This window comes from Mustela lutreola, chromosome 2 (genome assembly GCF_030435805.1).
Source record: "Mustela lutreola isolate mMusLut2 chromosome 2, mMusLut2.pri, whole genome shotgun sequence".
NCBI lineage: Eukaryota > Metazoa > Chordata > Mammalia > Carnivora > Mustelidae > Mustela > Mustela lutreola.
The window spans coordinates 52,195,094-52,208,069 of NC_081291.1; the positions used below are offsets into that span (position 1 = coordinate 52,195,094).

Here is a 12,976-nt window from a genome sequence, read left to right on the forward strand (position 1 = left end):
TGGGTTAAAGCCTCTGCCTTGGGCTCAGGTCATGATTCCAGGGTCCTGGAATAGAGCCCGGCATCCGGCTCCTGCTCAAGTGGGGAGCCTGCTTCCCCCTCTTTCTGCCTGCCTCTCTGCCTACTTGTGATCTCTGTCAAATAAATAAATAAAATCTTAAAAAAAAAGAGAGAGACCAAATGAAGTTAAGGAAATGCTGCATCAAAAACTTATTAGTGGGGCAACTGGTTGGTTCAGTGGGTTGAGCCTCTGCCTTCTGTTGGGGTCATGGTCTCAGGGTCCTGGGAATCGAAACCCACATCGGGCTCTCTGCTCAGCGGGGAGCTTGCTTCCCTCTCTCTGCCTGCCTCTCTGTTTACTTGTGATTTCTCTGTCAAATAAATAAATAAAATAAAATAAAAATCTTATTAGTGCGGGGGGGGGGAACAAATCCATTTTATAGAGGAAACACGCCGATGAAATGGCCTGACACCAGCCTCCACCTCCTGGATGCTCGGTTCCAAAGGCTGGAGATCCCACACGCACTGCCCCAAGATTTCAAGCCTGCCATTTCGGCCACAGTATTCTGTCCCTGACCGAGAGCGCGCGAAAATATCTCGCGCTCTTGCGGGGACGCGCACGCACGCGTACGGGGACGCGTACGGGGACGCGCACGCCCGCCCGCCCAGCTCCGCCCCGTGAGGCCCGCAAATCCGGAGTCGGCGAGGCTGGGGTTGCCTAAGCTCCGGTAGGTAATGCCCCGGAAGGCAGGGAACGTGGAAGAGGCCGAGGCGGGTGCGGAGGAGGTGGGCGCCGAGGAGGTGGGTCCTGAAGAGGACGGCGGGGAGGAGTCGGGCGCGGAGGAGTCCGGGCCGGAAGAGTCTGATCTGGAGGAGCCGGGCGCCCAGGAGGAGATGGAGGCCGTGCAGCCGCGTCCGGTGCTGCGCTCGGTGAACTCCTGCGAGCCGTCGCAGGTCATCTTCTGCAACCGTAGCCCGCGCGTCGTGCTGCCGGTGTGGCTCAACTTCGACGGCGAGCCGCAGCCCTACCCGACGCTGCCGCCGGGCACGGGCCGCCGCATCCACAGCTACCGAGGTAGGCGGACTCGGGTCGCCTTGTCCGGGCGGGCCCAGGCGGACCGCGCCTCCCGCTTTGTCCCAGGGCGCAGCGAGCGCCTGCTCGTGCCCCTGACAGGCTGTGACAGATCCAGGTTGACGCTGCTAGTGAGAGTGGCACCTTATTCTCTGTAGTACTGAGTAATTTTCCTGAGGTGACTTTCCCCCCTTATACGCGTATTTGCCACTAAAAATGCTCCCTATCTAATGCCCATTAGTTCAGTCCGTGAGTGGGAGAGTCTCAGGTTCTCTAATGTCCCCAGTGGGCCAGTTCCGCGTAGGGTCCCTTCCTTCAGAGAGAGCACAGTCCGGGGGCGGGGACGGGCGAGTGCACACACAGCTAACTAGCCAGTGTCCCAGCGGCTGCTAGAGGGACGGAGCACGGCGGAAGGTGGGGGCTTGGAGCAGGCTCCTGCCCGGTGAAGGGACGGGGTGTGTCGTTCCACTTCGAGCACCCCAGAGCAGAAGAAAGGGGGGCCCGCCGGGTGCAGAGGGGCTGATCGACCCAAGTCAAGACAGAGGAGTTGAGAGTTGTAGCCAGAGGGAATCGCGGGGGCTAACAACACCTGCAGTCTCGGGAGGGGAAGCCTGAAAGATGGTTTTTCCTCTGGGGAGAGAGGAGCTATGGAATTTTTAAGCAGGGAAATGACAGTGACAGATTTTAATACCGAAAAGCTCCCCCGAGTTGCACAGTGGTTTGGAGAGGGAAGACTGCTGCCGAGGAGCCAGTTAGGATGCTGTTGTAATAATGAGGGCTACCGGGGCCTTAAACCTAAGGAGGCAGTAATCTTCCCATAGCTTTCAAAAAAGAGAAATCATACTTGGTTAATTTTCACAGCCATCCTGGCAGGATCCCAGTAGATCCTTTTGCCTTGAGAGGAGCCTACGCAGAAATCTTCAAATTTTTACACCAGACTTACCTTGATATTAAAAGAGGGAGAACACAATTCTTCCGGGGGCTAACATTTCTGTAGTGTCCTATTTTATCCAAGAAATTGTGAATTTTGTATTCTCCAAAACTTAACTGTGCCTGGTTTAATATAAAATTTCTTTAAAAATTCCTCTTTGAATCTACTTAATGTCACTGAACTGTATGTAAACTGTAAAAATGTATGTTTTACCATAATAAAAAAAATATTTACCACTTTACATTTCTTAAGTTTTCCCAGCAAATCAAGTAAGTTTGTGCCCCGGGAACACATGATTATTTAATTAATTAGCTAATTAATTTATTTTTAATGATGTGTTTATTCAGTCTCTACCTCCCTTAATAGAAAGTTAGGTGGGGGAAGGGGGGCTCCCTTCTTCCCTGCCCTCTTTTTTTTTTTCCCCGCCCAATACGATGTATTTGTTTCTTAAATTCAGGTATAATACACATGCAGTTAAATGCACAGATCTTAGAGTTTGATGTATTTTTGACAAATATAGCACACCTAGATCGAATTCTGGATTAGAACATTTTTATCACTTTAGAAAGTTCCGTCCTGCCCCTTTTCACTCAATCCCCTCTCTTCCAGAGGCAACCATTCTTTTGATTTTTCACACCATAGATTAGCTGTGTCTTTTCCTACAGAATGTACTCTTTTCTGTCTGATTTCTTTTTGTTAACATGATGTTTTTGCACCTTCTTGTTCTTGAGAAGCACAGATGTAAGGAGTTGGTGAAGTTCTTTCTTATAGTTTGCCATGTTTGGTGTGATTTGCAATTCATGAACTTGGCTTTTTGACCATGGGGTAGCAGGAAAGGCATGGTATTTGGAGCCTCAAGTACATGCTTTTTTCCCCCTTACTGTCGCTGTTTCCTTGAGCAAGTTGCTTGGCCTTTTTTGTGAGGATTGAGTAAGATAATATTATTAGAAGGGCTTTGTCTGATATTTAAGCAGAATGAGAGTCAAGTACTAAAGTGCCAATCCAGGAAGATGAAGGAAGTGGGTGTGTGGCTACATAACAGCCTCTGCTTGTTTTAACAGGTCACCTTTGGCTCTTCAGAGATGCAGGGACATATGATGGCCTTCTGGTTAACCAGACTGAGCTCTTTGTGCCATCTCTCAATGTTGATGGACAGCCTATTTTTGCCAACATCACACTGCCAGGTACTGATGTTCCATTTTACCTTTTTTTTTTTTTTTTTAAGATTTTACTTATTTGTCAGAGATAAAGAGCACAGGCATGGGGAGTGGCAGAGGGAGAAGCAGGCTCCCTGCTGAGCAAAGAGCAGGCTCCTAGGACCCTGGGATCATGACCCAAGCCAAAGGCAGTCAGTAGAACATGTGACTCTTGATCTCAGGGTCATGAGTTCAAGCCCCATGTTAGGTATAGAGATTACTTAAAAAATTAATATAAATAAGTAAAAAGAGTAAATAAAAAGATAAGGCTGTTGTAGTAAGTAGAGAATAAGCCATTTGAAGGAGCCAAACGTTTATTGGCTTTTACTGGATTCTAGCCGAGTTATCCAACTTTCTGTGTCTTGTTCTCCACCACAAATAAAATGGAACAAATTTATTTGTATGCTTTTACAAAAAAAAATTTTTTTTTAAAGATTTTATTTTATTTTTTTAACAGAGAGAGACCACAAGTAGTCAGAAAGGCAGGCAGAGGGGAGTGGAAGAAGGCTCCCTGCCGTGCAGAGAGCCCTATGCGGGACTCGATCCCAGGACCCTGAGATCATGACCTGAGCCGAAGGCAGTGGCTCAACCCACTGAGCCACCCAGGCGCCCCTAAAAATTTTTTTTAAAGATTTAATTTACTTATTTGACAGAGATCACAAGCAGGCAGAGAGAGAGGAGGAAGCAGGCTCCCCGTTGAGCAGAGAGCCCGATGTGGAGCTCTATCCTAGGACCCTGGGATCATGACCTGAGCTGAAGACAGAGGCTTTAACCCACTGAGCCACCCAGGTGCCCTATTTGTATGCTTTATATTGAACAAATATATTTGTTCATATTTGTTTATATTTGTATGCTTTATATTGTGGTTTCTCAGAAGCTCTTGGGCTGTCAGAGATGGGGTAAATTAAGATATCTGATTGTAGGGCTCCCTAGCTGGCTCAATTGGTAGAATATGCGACTCTTGATCTCAGGGTTGTGAGTTCGAGCCCCACATTGGGAGTAAAGGTTACTTTAAAAAATTTAAAAAATAAATAAGTGAATAAAATACTTGATTGTAGAATTATGAATACATTTTGTTTACCAGGCCTTAGAACAGAATTATGCCCTGGAGTCTTAGGAGAAGAATAGGGTATAGAAGATGAGATACCACAGCTTCTTGTGTTGTATCTTCTTTTTTTTCTTTTCCTTTTTTTTTTTTTTTTTAAATATTTATTTTTTGGGGTGCCTGGGTGGCTCAGTGGGTTAAGGCCTCTGGTTTCAGCTCAGGTCATGGTCTCAGGGTCCTGGGATAGAGCTCCGCATCGGGCTCTCTGTGCATCAGGGGACCTGCTTCCTCCTCTCTCTGCCTGACTCTCTGCCTACTTGTGATCTCTGTCAAATAAATAAATAAAATCGTTAAAAATAAATAAATAAAGATTTACTTATTTATTTATTTGACACAGAGAGAGAGAGAGAGAACAAGCAAGCAGAATAGCAGGTTGAGGGAGAGGGAGAAGCAGTCTCCTTGCAGAGCAGAGATCCCAGGACCCTAGAACCATGACCTGAGCTGAAAGCAGATGCTTAACAGACTGAGCCACCCAGATGTCCCTAGTGTTGTATCTTTTTTTTTTTTTAAAGATTTTATTTATTTATTTGAGAGAGAGACAGTGAGAGAGAGTATGAGCGAGGAGAAGGTCAGAGGGAGAAGCAGACTCCCCGTGGAGCTGGGAGCCTGATGCGGGACTCGATCCCAGGACTCCGGGATCATGATCTGAGCCAAAGGCAGTCGTCCAACCAACTGAGCCACCCAGGCGTCCCCCTAGTGTTGTATCTTTTAATGTTATTTAACCCACTCAAGCTGAGTGCCAAACAGGTTAAAAAAAATCACTGAATTGAACATTAACATCATAGTTTACCATTTGTTTAAAACTCAGTTGATTTTATTAGTTTGAACCTAAAGAAACTCATGTTCTTGTGGATTAAAAAAACCCCAAATACAAGGGTACCTGGGAGCATGTAGCTATTGATCTCAGGCTTGTGAGTTTGAGCCCCAGCTTGGGTATAGAGATTACTTAAAAATAAAATCTTAAAAACAAACAAAACGAACCCAAATGCCTGTAGCTTCATAAGGTTCAAACTGATACATATATGAGGATCCTGTTTTAAGGAAGCAGGTGTACAAAAATTGATGAGTTGATAAGTTAAATTGATAAATGTAACTTTTGGCTGAAGGATGCCCTTAAAGAGTAAATTCCCCAGTGAGTTTAAAATAGAACTGAAGGGCGCCTGGGTGGCTCAGTGGGTTAAGCCTCTGCCTTTGGCTCAGGTCATGATCCCAAGGTCCTGGGATCAAGGCCCACATCAGGCTCTGCTCAGCAGGGAGCCTGCTTCCCTTCCTCTCTCTCCGCCTGCCTCTGTGCCTGCTTGTGATCTCTGTCAAATAAATAAATAAAATCTTTAAAAAATAAAATAAAATAAAATAGAACTGGAGTTCCTCAAAATCCAGTTACAAACTGTTTTGGTTATCTATTGCTTTGTGACAGCTACCCCCAAACTAACAACTTCTTTCTTATTCATAATTCTGCAGTTTAGGCTGGCTCAGGCAGGTGGTTATTCTGCTCATTGGTGGTCGTTGGTGTGGCTGACTGCTGGCAGGTTGGCTGGTCTGGGCCTCTCTCCTGTGCATTCTCAGCGCTTGTTCCTCTTGTGTAGGGTATCTCAGGGCTCCTGAGAGCGTAAAAGTGGAAGTTGCCAGGGCTTCTTAAATGTTAGGTTCAGAATTGGCACAGTGTCTGTTACGTCACCCACATTCATTTAGTTAAAGCACATCAGAAACAACACACTTGTAAGGGGAAGTTACTACACGAAGTCCTGCATACCACGGAAATGTGCATTAGGGCCATCATGTTACACTCTGCCACACACAGGCCCTCACTTTTTTAGCCCAAAGTGAGGTCTGTATATAGTAAGTGGAATTGCTGTGGTTAACAAAGCCTCTTGCTCCTCCCTTGTCCCAAGGCTTGAGTCTGCTGCTGAGGATTTGGTTTTCTGCATTTACAGTGTATACGCTGAAAGAACGGTGCCTCCAGGTTGTCCGAAGCCTAGTCAAGCCCGAGAATTACAGGAGACTGGACATCGTGAGATCACTCTATGAAGATCTGGAGGACCACCCGAATGTAAGGAAAGACCTGGAGCGGCTGACACAAGAGCATTTTGAAAATCAACGGCTGGAAGGGGAGACTGAGGATTTTAAGTGAAATTTGAACTCCTGAGTTTCAGCCTTTGATGGTACTAACTAGTCTTGATCTACATTTAGGACTGGTCACTTATTCTCAGATTCAAAGTGTCTCATTCTCAGAGTAAAAAATCCTCCATTGCTTATAGGAAAGTTAACTGACTTCAGTAGGCATTGTGATGTTTAGGGGCAAATATCACAAAATGTAATTTAAGGCCTGCCCCTTCTAGAAGTATTCATCAAGTAGTTGCATTTTTGCCTCCTAGTAAGTCAGGAAAGTTTCTGTATAAGGACTTTTGTGTAAGTAATTCAATAAGAATTGCAACATATTCTTTAATTGTAAGAAAGCAGTGGCATCTGCTTTTAATTGCTGTGTTGTGGTTGGTGATGTGTCCACCTCCCACTTTGAGAAGACAGAGATGTCCTTGAGGCAAGGACAAGTCTGTCTCCTCTTTGAGACCCTAGTGCCTCACACATTATGAGCCTTCAGTCACTGTTTGTTGAATGAACAAACCAGTCGATACTTTGGTAGAAAGTGTTTGGAGGTTTTGCCCTTTCTTGGGAGGTGGGGAAGTGGGGACCTTACATTATATACAGTAAACAAATGTTTTAAAGGGAATCACTTTTATAGAAAGCACTTTTTATAACTTTCTAAATTTTGTGCTTTTCTCTGTCCACTGTTATTGTAGTTCTATTTTATTTCTTTCTAAACCAGGAATAGCTTTCTACAGTTATTGTGATGATTGCTTTCTGAAACTTGACATCTGCACAGAAAACAGGAGAGAATAGCTATCCTTTTGTTTAGTTCTAGTATTAAGGAGCTGCTACTGTATTGTAAATAGATTTTTGCTAAGTGTGGGTATTTCTGTTACTTTTTGGTAAATCCACTACATTTCTGTTTGGCTTAGCTTTTTTTTTAAAATGCTGCTGGTGTTTTAACCATGGGCCAGTGGTGTTGGAGCAGTGGGGACCACTAAGGAAAGTCACTTATGGGCTCATCTGGACTTTCAAAGGTCCTATTTCAGCATTTTTCATCAGGCAGGATCTGGTGACACTTTGCACCTGGCTGGAGAAGAGGCAGAAGCCCTCCACCTCTTGGAAGTTACTCATAACACACAGTGGATTCAGGGAGTAGCCTGAAATGTTTTATAATTTTATAAATGTACAAATCCTTTCTTATAGGCTGGACTTAAATTGTTTAACTCAAATTCAATACTTCTATCAGGCTTTCTTTTTTGGTAACTGATAGTTAAAAAAAAAAAAAAATCCCCCAGTAAAGAAAATTTTGGTAAAGACAATAAAGTAAAAGGAAAAAAAGATCACTGTAGCCTCACTACCTGAATAGAGTCCCAAAACATTTTGAACTTTTGGCCTTTTTAGGGCATGCTGTGGTTGGTTTGGTTTTACATAGTTGAGATCGTACTGAATATACAGTTTTGTATTCTACCTTCTTAGTTATAATTTTATAATTTAAATATCTTCCCATGGTATTATAAGCTCTTTGTAGACATTAGTGCAGTCTTCCTTTTATGAACAATGGGATATTTCTTGGTATCTTTAGTTCCTATATTAATCTTTGAGCACAATTCCTGTGCTCTGAAATCAGCGTGAAGTAAGACAGTGCCCCACAGTTTCCCCTAGATTTTGTTTCACCTCGTCTTAATCCCCTCTTTCAACATTCAGTTAATAAATTGGCCTTTGTTTTTTAGGCATGCTGTAGTAATCAGTGACACACGTCTCTGTGTCTGACGTGTTACTGAGCTGCTAGGTGGGAAGGAAGAAATGCTGGGGAGCAGGCAGCAGTATGTATTCGAGGGTGGGATGAGATGGGGGATGTCAGGAAGTCTGCTGTAGTTGGATTTGTTCAACATTGGTTTAAATTTTTTTTTAACCTGTCTTTGTGTCCAAATGAGATTCGTGTTCATCCTGTGAAAACTGCAGTTTGAGTACTGTGTTTTTTTGTGTTGTTCAAGGAGGATTGAAAACCTGTAGCATGGATAATATATGTTTTTCATTTGAGATCTTATGACTGTATTAAATGTATTGCTCCTAAGAGACTGTGATGTTTCCTATTTTGAGTTAAAAAACAAAACAAAATAAAACCGAAAAGCTGTTCTTGAATACGTTAAATGGTGCTGAGCTAAAGAAATAAGTTTGGTATGTCTCCGTGTGGCTCTGTTCTGAGACACCTGTGTTTCTGTAAAGGCTTAAGTGGGAAGGGACATTGCAGACTCAAAGGCCCTTTTCTTTCCAACCCGGGTTTCTTTTATTTTTTGTTTTTTACTTTTTTATTTCCTTAAGGAATCTCTATACCTAACATGGGGTGAAAACTCACAACCCCAAGATAAAAGAGTTGTGTGCTCTACTGAGCCAGCCAGGCACCCCACCCTGGTTTTATGTATGTATATATGTGTGTATGTATTTATTTAAACTTTTTTTTCTTTTTCACCTTGTGTTTTTTTTTTTTTAAGATTTTATTTATTTATTTTTTATTTATTTAGAGAGAACAAAAGTGAGGGGAGGGATAAAGGGAGAGAGAGGATCTCAAGCAGACTGTGCTTAGCCTGGAGCCCAGTGCAGGTCTCTGTCACATGACCCTGAGAAAGGACCTGAGCTAAAACCAAGCTTGGGACACTTTTTTTTTTTTAAAAGATTTTATTTATTTATTTGAGTGAGCAAGTAAGAGAGAGATTGAGAGGGGAGAAGGTCAGAGGGAGAAGCAGACTCCCTGCTGAGCAGAGAGCCAGATGCGAGACTTGATCCAGAGACTCCGGGATTATGACCAAAGGCAGTTGCTTGACCAAAGGCAGTTGCTTAACCAACCGAGCCACCCAGGCACCCCAAGCGTGGGACGTTTAACCAACTGAGCCACTAAAGGGCCCCTCCTCATCCTGTTTTTTTTTTAATTTTTTTTTAAAGATTTTATTTATTTATTTGACAGACAGAGATCACAAGCAGGCAGAGAGGCAGGCAGAGAGAGAGGAGGAAGCAGGCTCCCTGCTGAGCAGAGAGCCCGATGCGTCGCTCGATCCCAGGACCCTGAGATCATGACCTGAGCTGAAGGCAGAGGCATAACCCACTGAGCCACCCAGGTGCCCATGTTTTTTTGTTATTTTTTTTTAAGATTTTATTTATTTGACAGAGAGAGATCACAAGTAGGCAGAGAGGCAGGCAGAGAGAGAGGGGGAAGCAGGCTCCCCACTGAGCAGAGAGCCCAATGCGGGGCTGGATCCCAGGCCCCAGAGATCATGACCTGAGCTGAAGACAAGGCTTAACCCACTGAGCCACCCAGGTGCCCCCAATTTGGCAGTTTCTTACAAAGTAAATATTCTCTTATCATATATATCAGTAATCATGCTCCTTGATGTTTACCCAAAGGAGTTAAAAACTTGGATATTTATAGCAGCCTCATTTATAATTGGCAAAACTTAGAAGGAATCAGGGTGTCCTTTAGTAGGTGAATGTATAAACAGTTCCAGACACAGAATACTATTCAGCACTAAGCAGAAATGAGCTGTCAACCATGAAAAGACATGAAGGAAACTTTAATGCATATTATTAAGTGAAAGAAGCCAATCTATAAAGGTCACATAGTGTATGATTTCAGCTGTATGACATTTCTGGAAAAGGCCAAACTATGGCGTAAAAAGATCATGGTTGCCAGGATATGGAAGGGAGGGTGGGATGAATAAGCAGAGCATGGGATTATTTTAGGGCAATGAAGCTCTTCTGTATGATACTATAATGGTAGATATGTGAGTTTGTAAAACATAAAATACACAACACCAAGAATGAACCCTAAAGTAAACTATTGTCTTGGGGTGATAATGGTGTGTCAGTGAAGGTTCATCAGTTGTAACAAATGTACCATTTGAATGGGGATGTTGATCATGGGGGAAGCTTTGCATGTGTGGGGCAGGAGGTATATGGGAAATACCTGTACCTTCCTCACTTATGCTGTGATCTTAAAGTCTATTAAAAAAAAAAGAAGGTAAGTTGTTGCCATTTTATCAGCACTTATACACTGAGAAGATGATAAAAGGACAGGCACTGTCCCAGAAATCAGCACACTGAGGGTATGAAATAGGTGTCAGTGTTTTGTACTTTTTTTTTTTTAAGATTTTATTTATTTATTTGACAGAGAGAGATCACAAGTAGGCAGAGAGCGAGAGGAGGAAGCAGGCTCCCTGCCAAGCAGAGAGCCCAATGCGGGACTCGATCCTAGGACCCTGAGATCATGACATGAGCTGAAGGCAGAGGCCTAACCCACCGAGCCACCCAGGCGCACAGTATTTTGTACTCTTGACATGTGAGCACCAGTGTGAACTTTCAGATAATTTCACACGAGGTTTCTGTATCCCATTCTTATCACCTCACTCCTACTGTATGCCAGTCACTGAGCTGCCTGATACCCCTGCAGTATTTCCCTTTTTTTGTTGGCACACCTGAACTCCCTGCCCCAACCAAACATTTCACTGGGGCTTCCCCTCACCATAGATTGGGACTGGGAGATAGAATTTTCTGTGGGAGATGGGATCTGTGGAATCTGACACTATTTTCCAGATAGCCAGTGTTAGCAGTAAGTGAAGCTGTGGGATACCAACTGGTGTTGCAGAAAATTGCTTGTTGTGGGGAATAAATAGCTCCCCCCACCAACATCGGGTGACCAGAACTGTCAAAAGTTGTGTTCTGTGTAGGGTCAAGGAGAAAAATACAGGAGAAGGTAAAACTGGATTTTATCCTACACAGGAGGAGGAAAGAGTAGGACTGAGTTTTTTCTTAATTCACTCTGAAAATTAGCGAAAGGAAAACTCACTGAAGTGGAGTCAGGAGGCCAGCAGGGGGAGCTCTCGCGGCCTACCCCTCCTTATCAGTTGTAGAACCCAACAGGAAGAGAAGAACATTGTAGGTAGACACTGTTATCCCAGTGGGAGGAAAAAAGGTTTTCCTCTTCTCCCAGCAACAGCCTAGCCAATGAGACAACTCAGCCAATGAAAAGCTACCATACTTTGAACTCCCAGTTTGTTCTAATGGACTTTGTTTTTGACAGCGCTCCCACCTCAGCTCTTTCCTCTGTAAAGTAGCCTTCCTGTTTTTTGTTCTGTGACTTGCCTATGGTTTTGTAGAATCTCGTGTCTTGATTCATAATTCTGTGCTATTCCTGAATAAACCAATTTTTGCTGGTAAGTTTTATTTTTAAGGTTAACCACTTTTTTTTTTTCTTACTACCATCATGTACTCAAAAAAAAAAAAAAAACCAATGAAGATATTTTAAAATTTTTAATTTATTATTTTTAAAAAAGATTTTATTTATTTACTTGTCAGAGAGAGAGAGAGAGAGAGCGCACAAGCTGGGGGAGCAACAGGCAGAAGGAGAAGCAGGCTCCATGCTGAGAAAGGAGCCCCATGCTGGACTTGATTCTAGGACCCTGGCATCATGACCTGAGCAGAAGGCAGACACTTAACTGAGCCATCCAGGTGCCCCAAATGCAGGAAGCTTTTTAAAATGTCAGTGCCTTGTTGTTATGAACACTGGGTGTTTAAAAACTCAAGGAACATGTGAGTGGCTCAGTTGTTTAAGCATCTGACTCTTGATTTCAGCTCAGGTCATGACCTCAGAGTTGTCAGATCAAGCCCCACACTGGGCTTTGCACTGGGCGTGGAGCCTGGTTAAGATTCTCTCTCCCCCAGGGCACCTGGGTGGCTCAATGGGTTAAGCCTCTGCCTTCAGCTCAGGTCATGACCCCGGGGTCCTGGGATCGAGCCCCGAATTGTGCTCTCCACTCAGCGGGGAGCCTGCTTCCTCCTCTCTCTCTCTGCCTGCCTCTCTGCCTACTGTGGGTCTCTCTCTGTCTGTCAAATAAATAAATAAAATCTTAAAAAAAGAAAAAAAGATTCTCTCTCCCCTTCCACCCTTTCCCCCACTCTCTCTAAAAATAACAAAAATAAATAAATAAAAACTTTAAAGAAAAGAGGAGAGGCTCTGAAAAAAATTAAAATGCCAGGGCCTGAGCCCCACCCTAAACGTACCTACAACTGAGTCTGGATCTGTGGAGGTCAGGCTGGTCATGTATAGTTTGTTAAAACTTGCTCAAGTGCAGCTGGAGTGCAAGCCACTGACTATAATTTCAAGGTAATTAAATGTGAATAGGTCAAAATGATACAACTGTATAACTAGTTACATTCAAGCTCAATAATTGTTTCTAGTTGATTGTGGTAGGTAGGGTGTTAGCCATGGAAAGCAGCCAATTAGGGGAAAAATGAACTGTGCAGGATCAAAGGAAATTTCTCTTTGTGGTGAGGCAGTATAATCAAGTAGAAAGAGCACTTCCTTTGGGGTCAGGTTTGGGTTGAATCCTGTAACTTGGCCAGTTTGGACTTATGCCTCACTTTTCTCATCTGTAGGATGGCAACAATAAACCTACCTCGTAGGGTTGTTGTGAGGATCCCAGATAATGTATGCTGAATGCTTGGTCCTGGGTAGGTGAGTGGCAGCACTATTAACTCGTAATAACCATGAGATAACTTTGAAGAGTTTATTCTAAAAATTTGGACCAAAATGTG

General features: G+C 43.6%; 1 protein-coding gene across 3 annotated transcripts; it reads left to right on the forward strand.

The window, feature by feature from the left end:
* The first annotated feature begins 649 nt into the window (after positions 1 to 649).
* VHL (von Hippel-Lindau tumor suppressor) lies at positions 650 to 8,533 on the forward strand. Of its 3 annotated transcripts, none has more exons than XM_059161713.1 (3): positions 650 to 1,074; positions 3,064 to 3,186; positions 6,196 to 8,533. In XM_059161713.1, exons 1-3 carry the CDS (start codon positions 735 to 737, stop codon positions 6,432 to 6,434), a joined length of 702 nt encoding a protein of 233 aa, XP_059017696.1. In that variant the 5' UTR covers positions 650 to 734; the 3' UTR covers positions 6,435 to 8,533. The 3 variants fall into 3 exon arrangements, with proteins under 3 accessions (XP_059017696.1, XP_059017698.1, XP_059017697.1); XM_059161714.1 differs by having other exon boundaries at positions 655 to 1,074; positions 6,238 to 8,533; XM_059161715.1 differs by lacking the exon at positions 3,064 to 3,186 and having other exon boundaries at positions 6,238 to 8,533.
* The last annotated feature ends 4,443 nt before the right edge of the window (positions 8,534 to 12,976 follow it).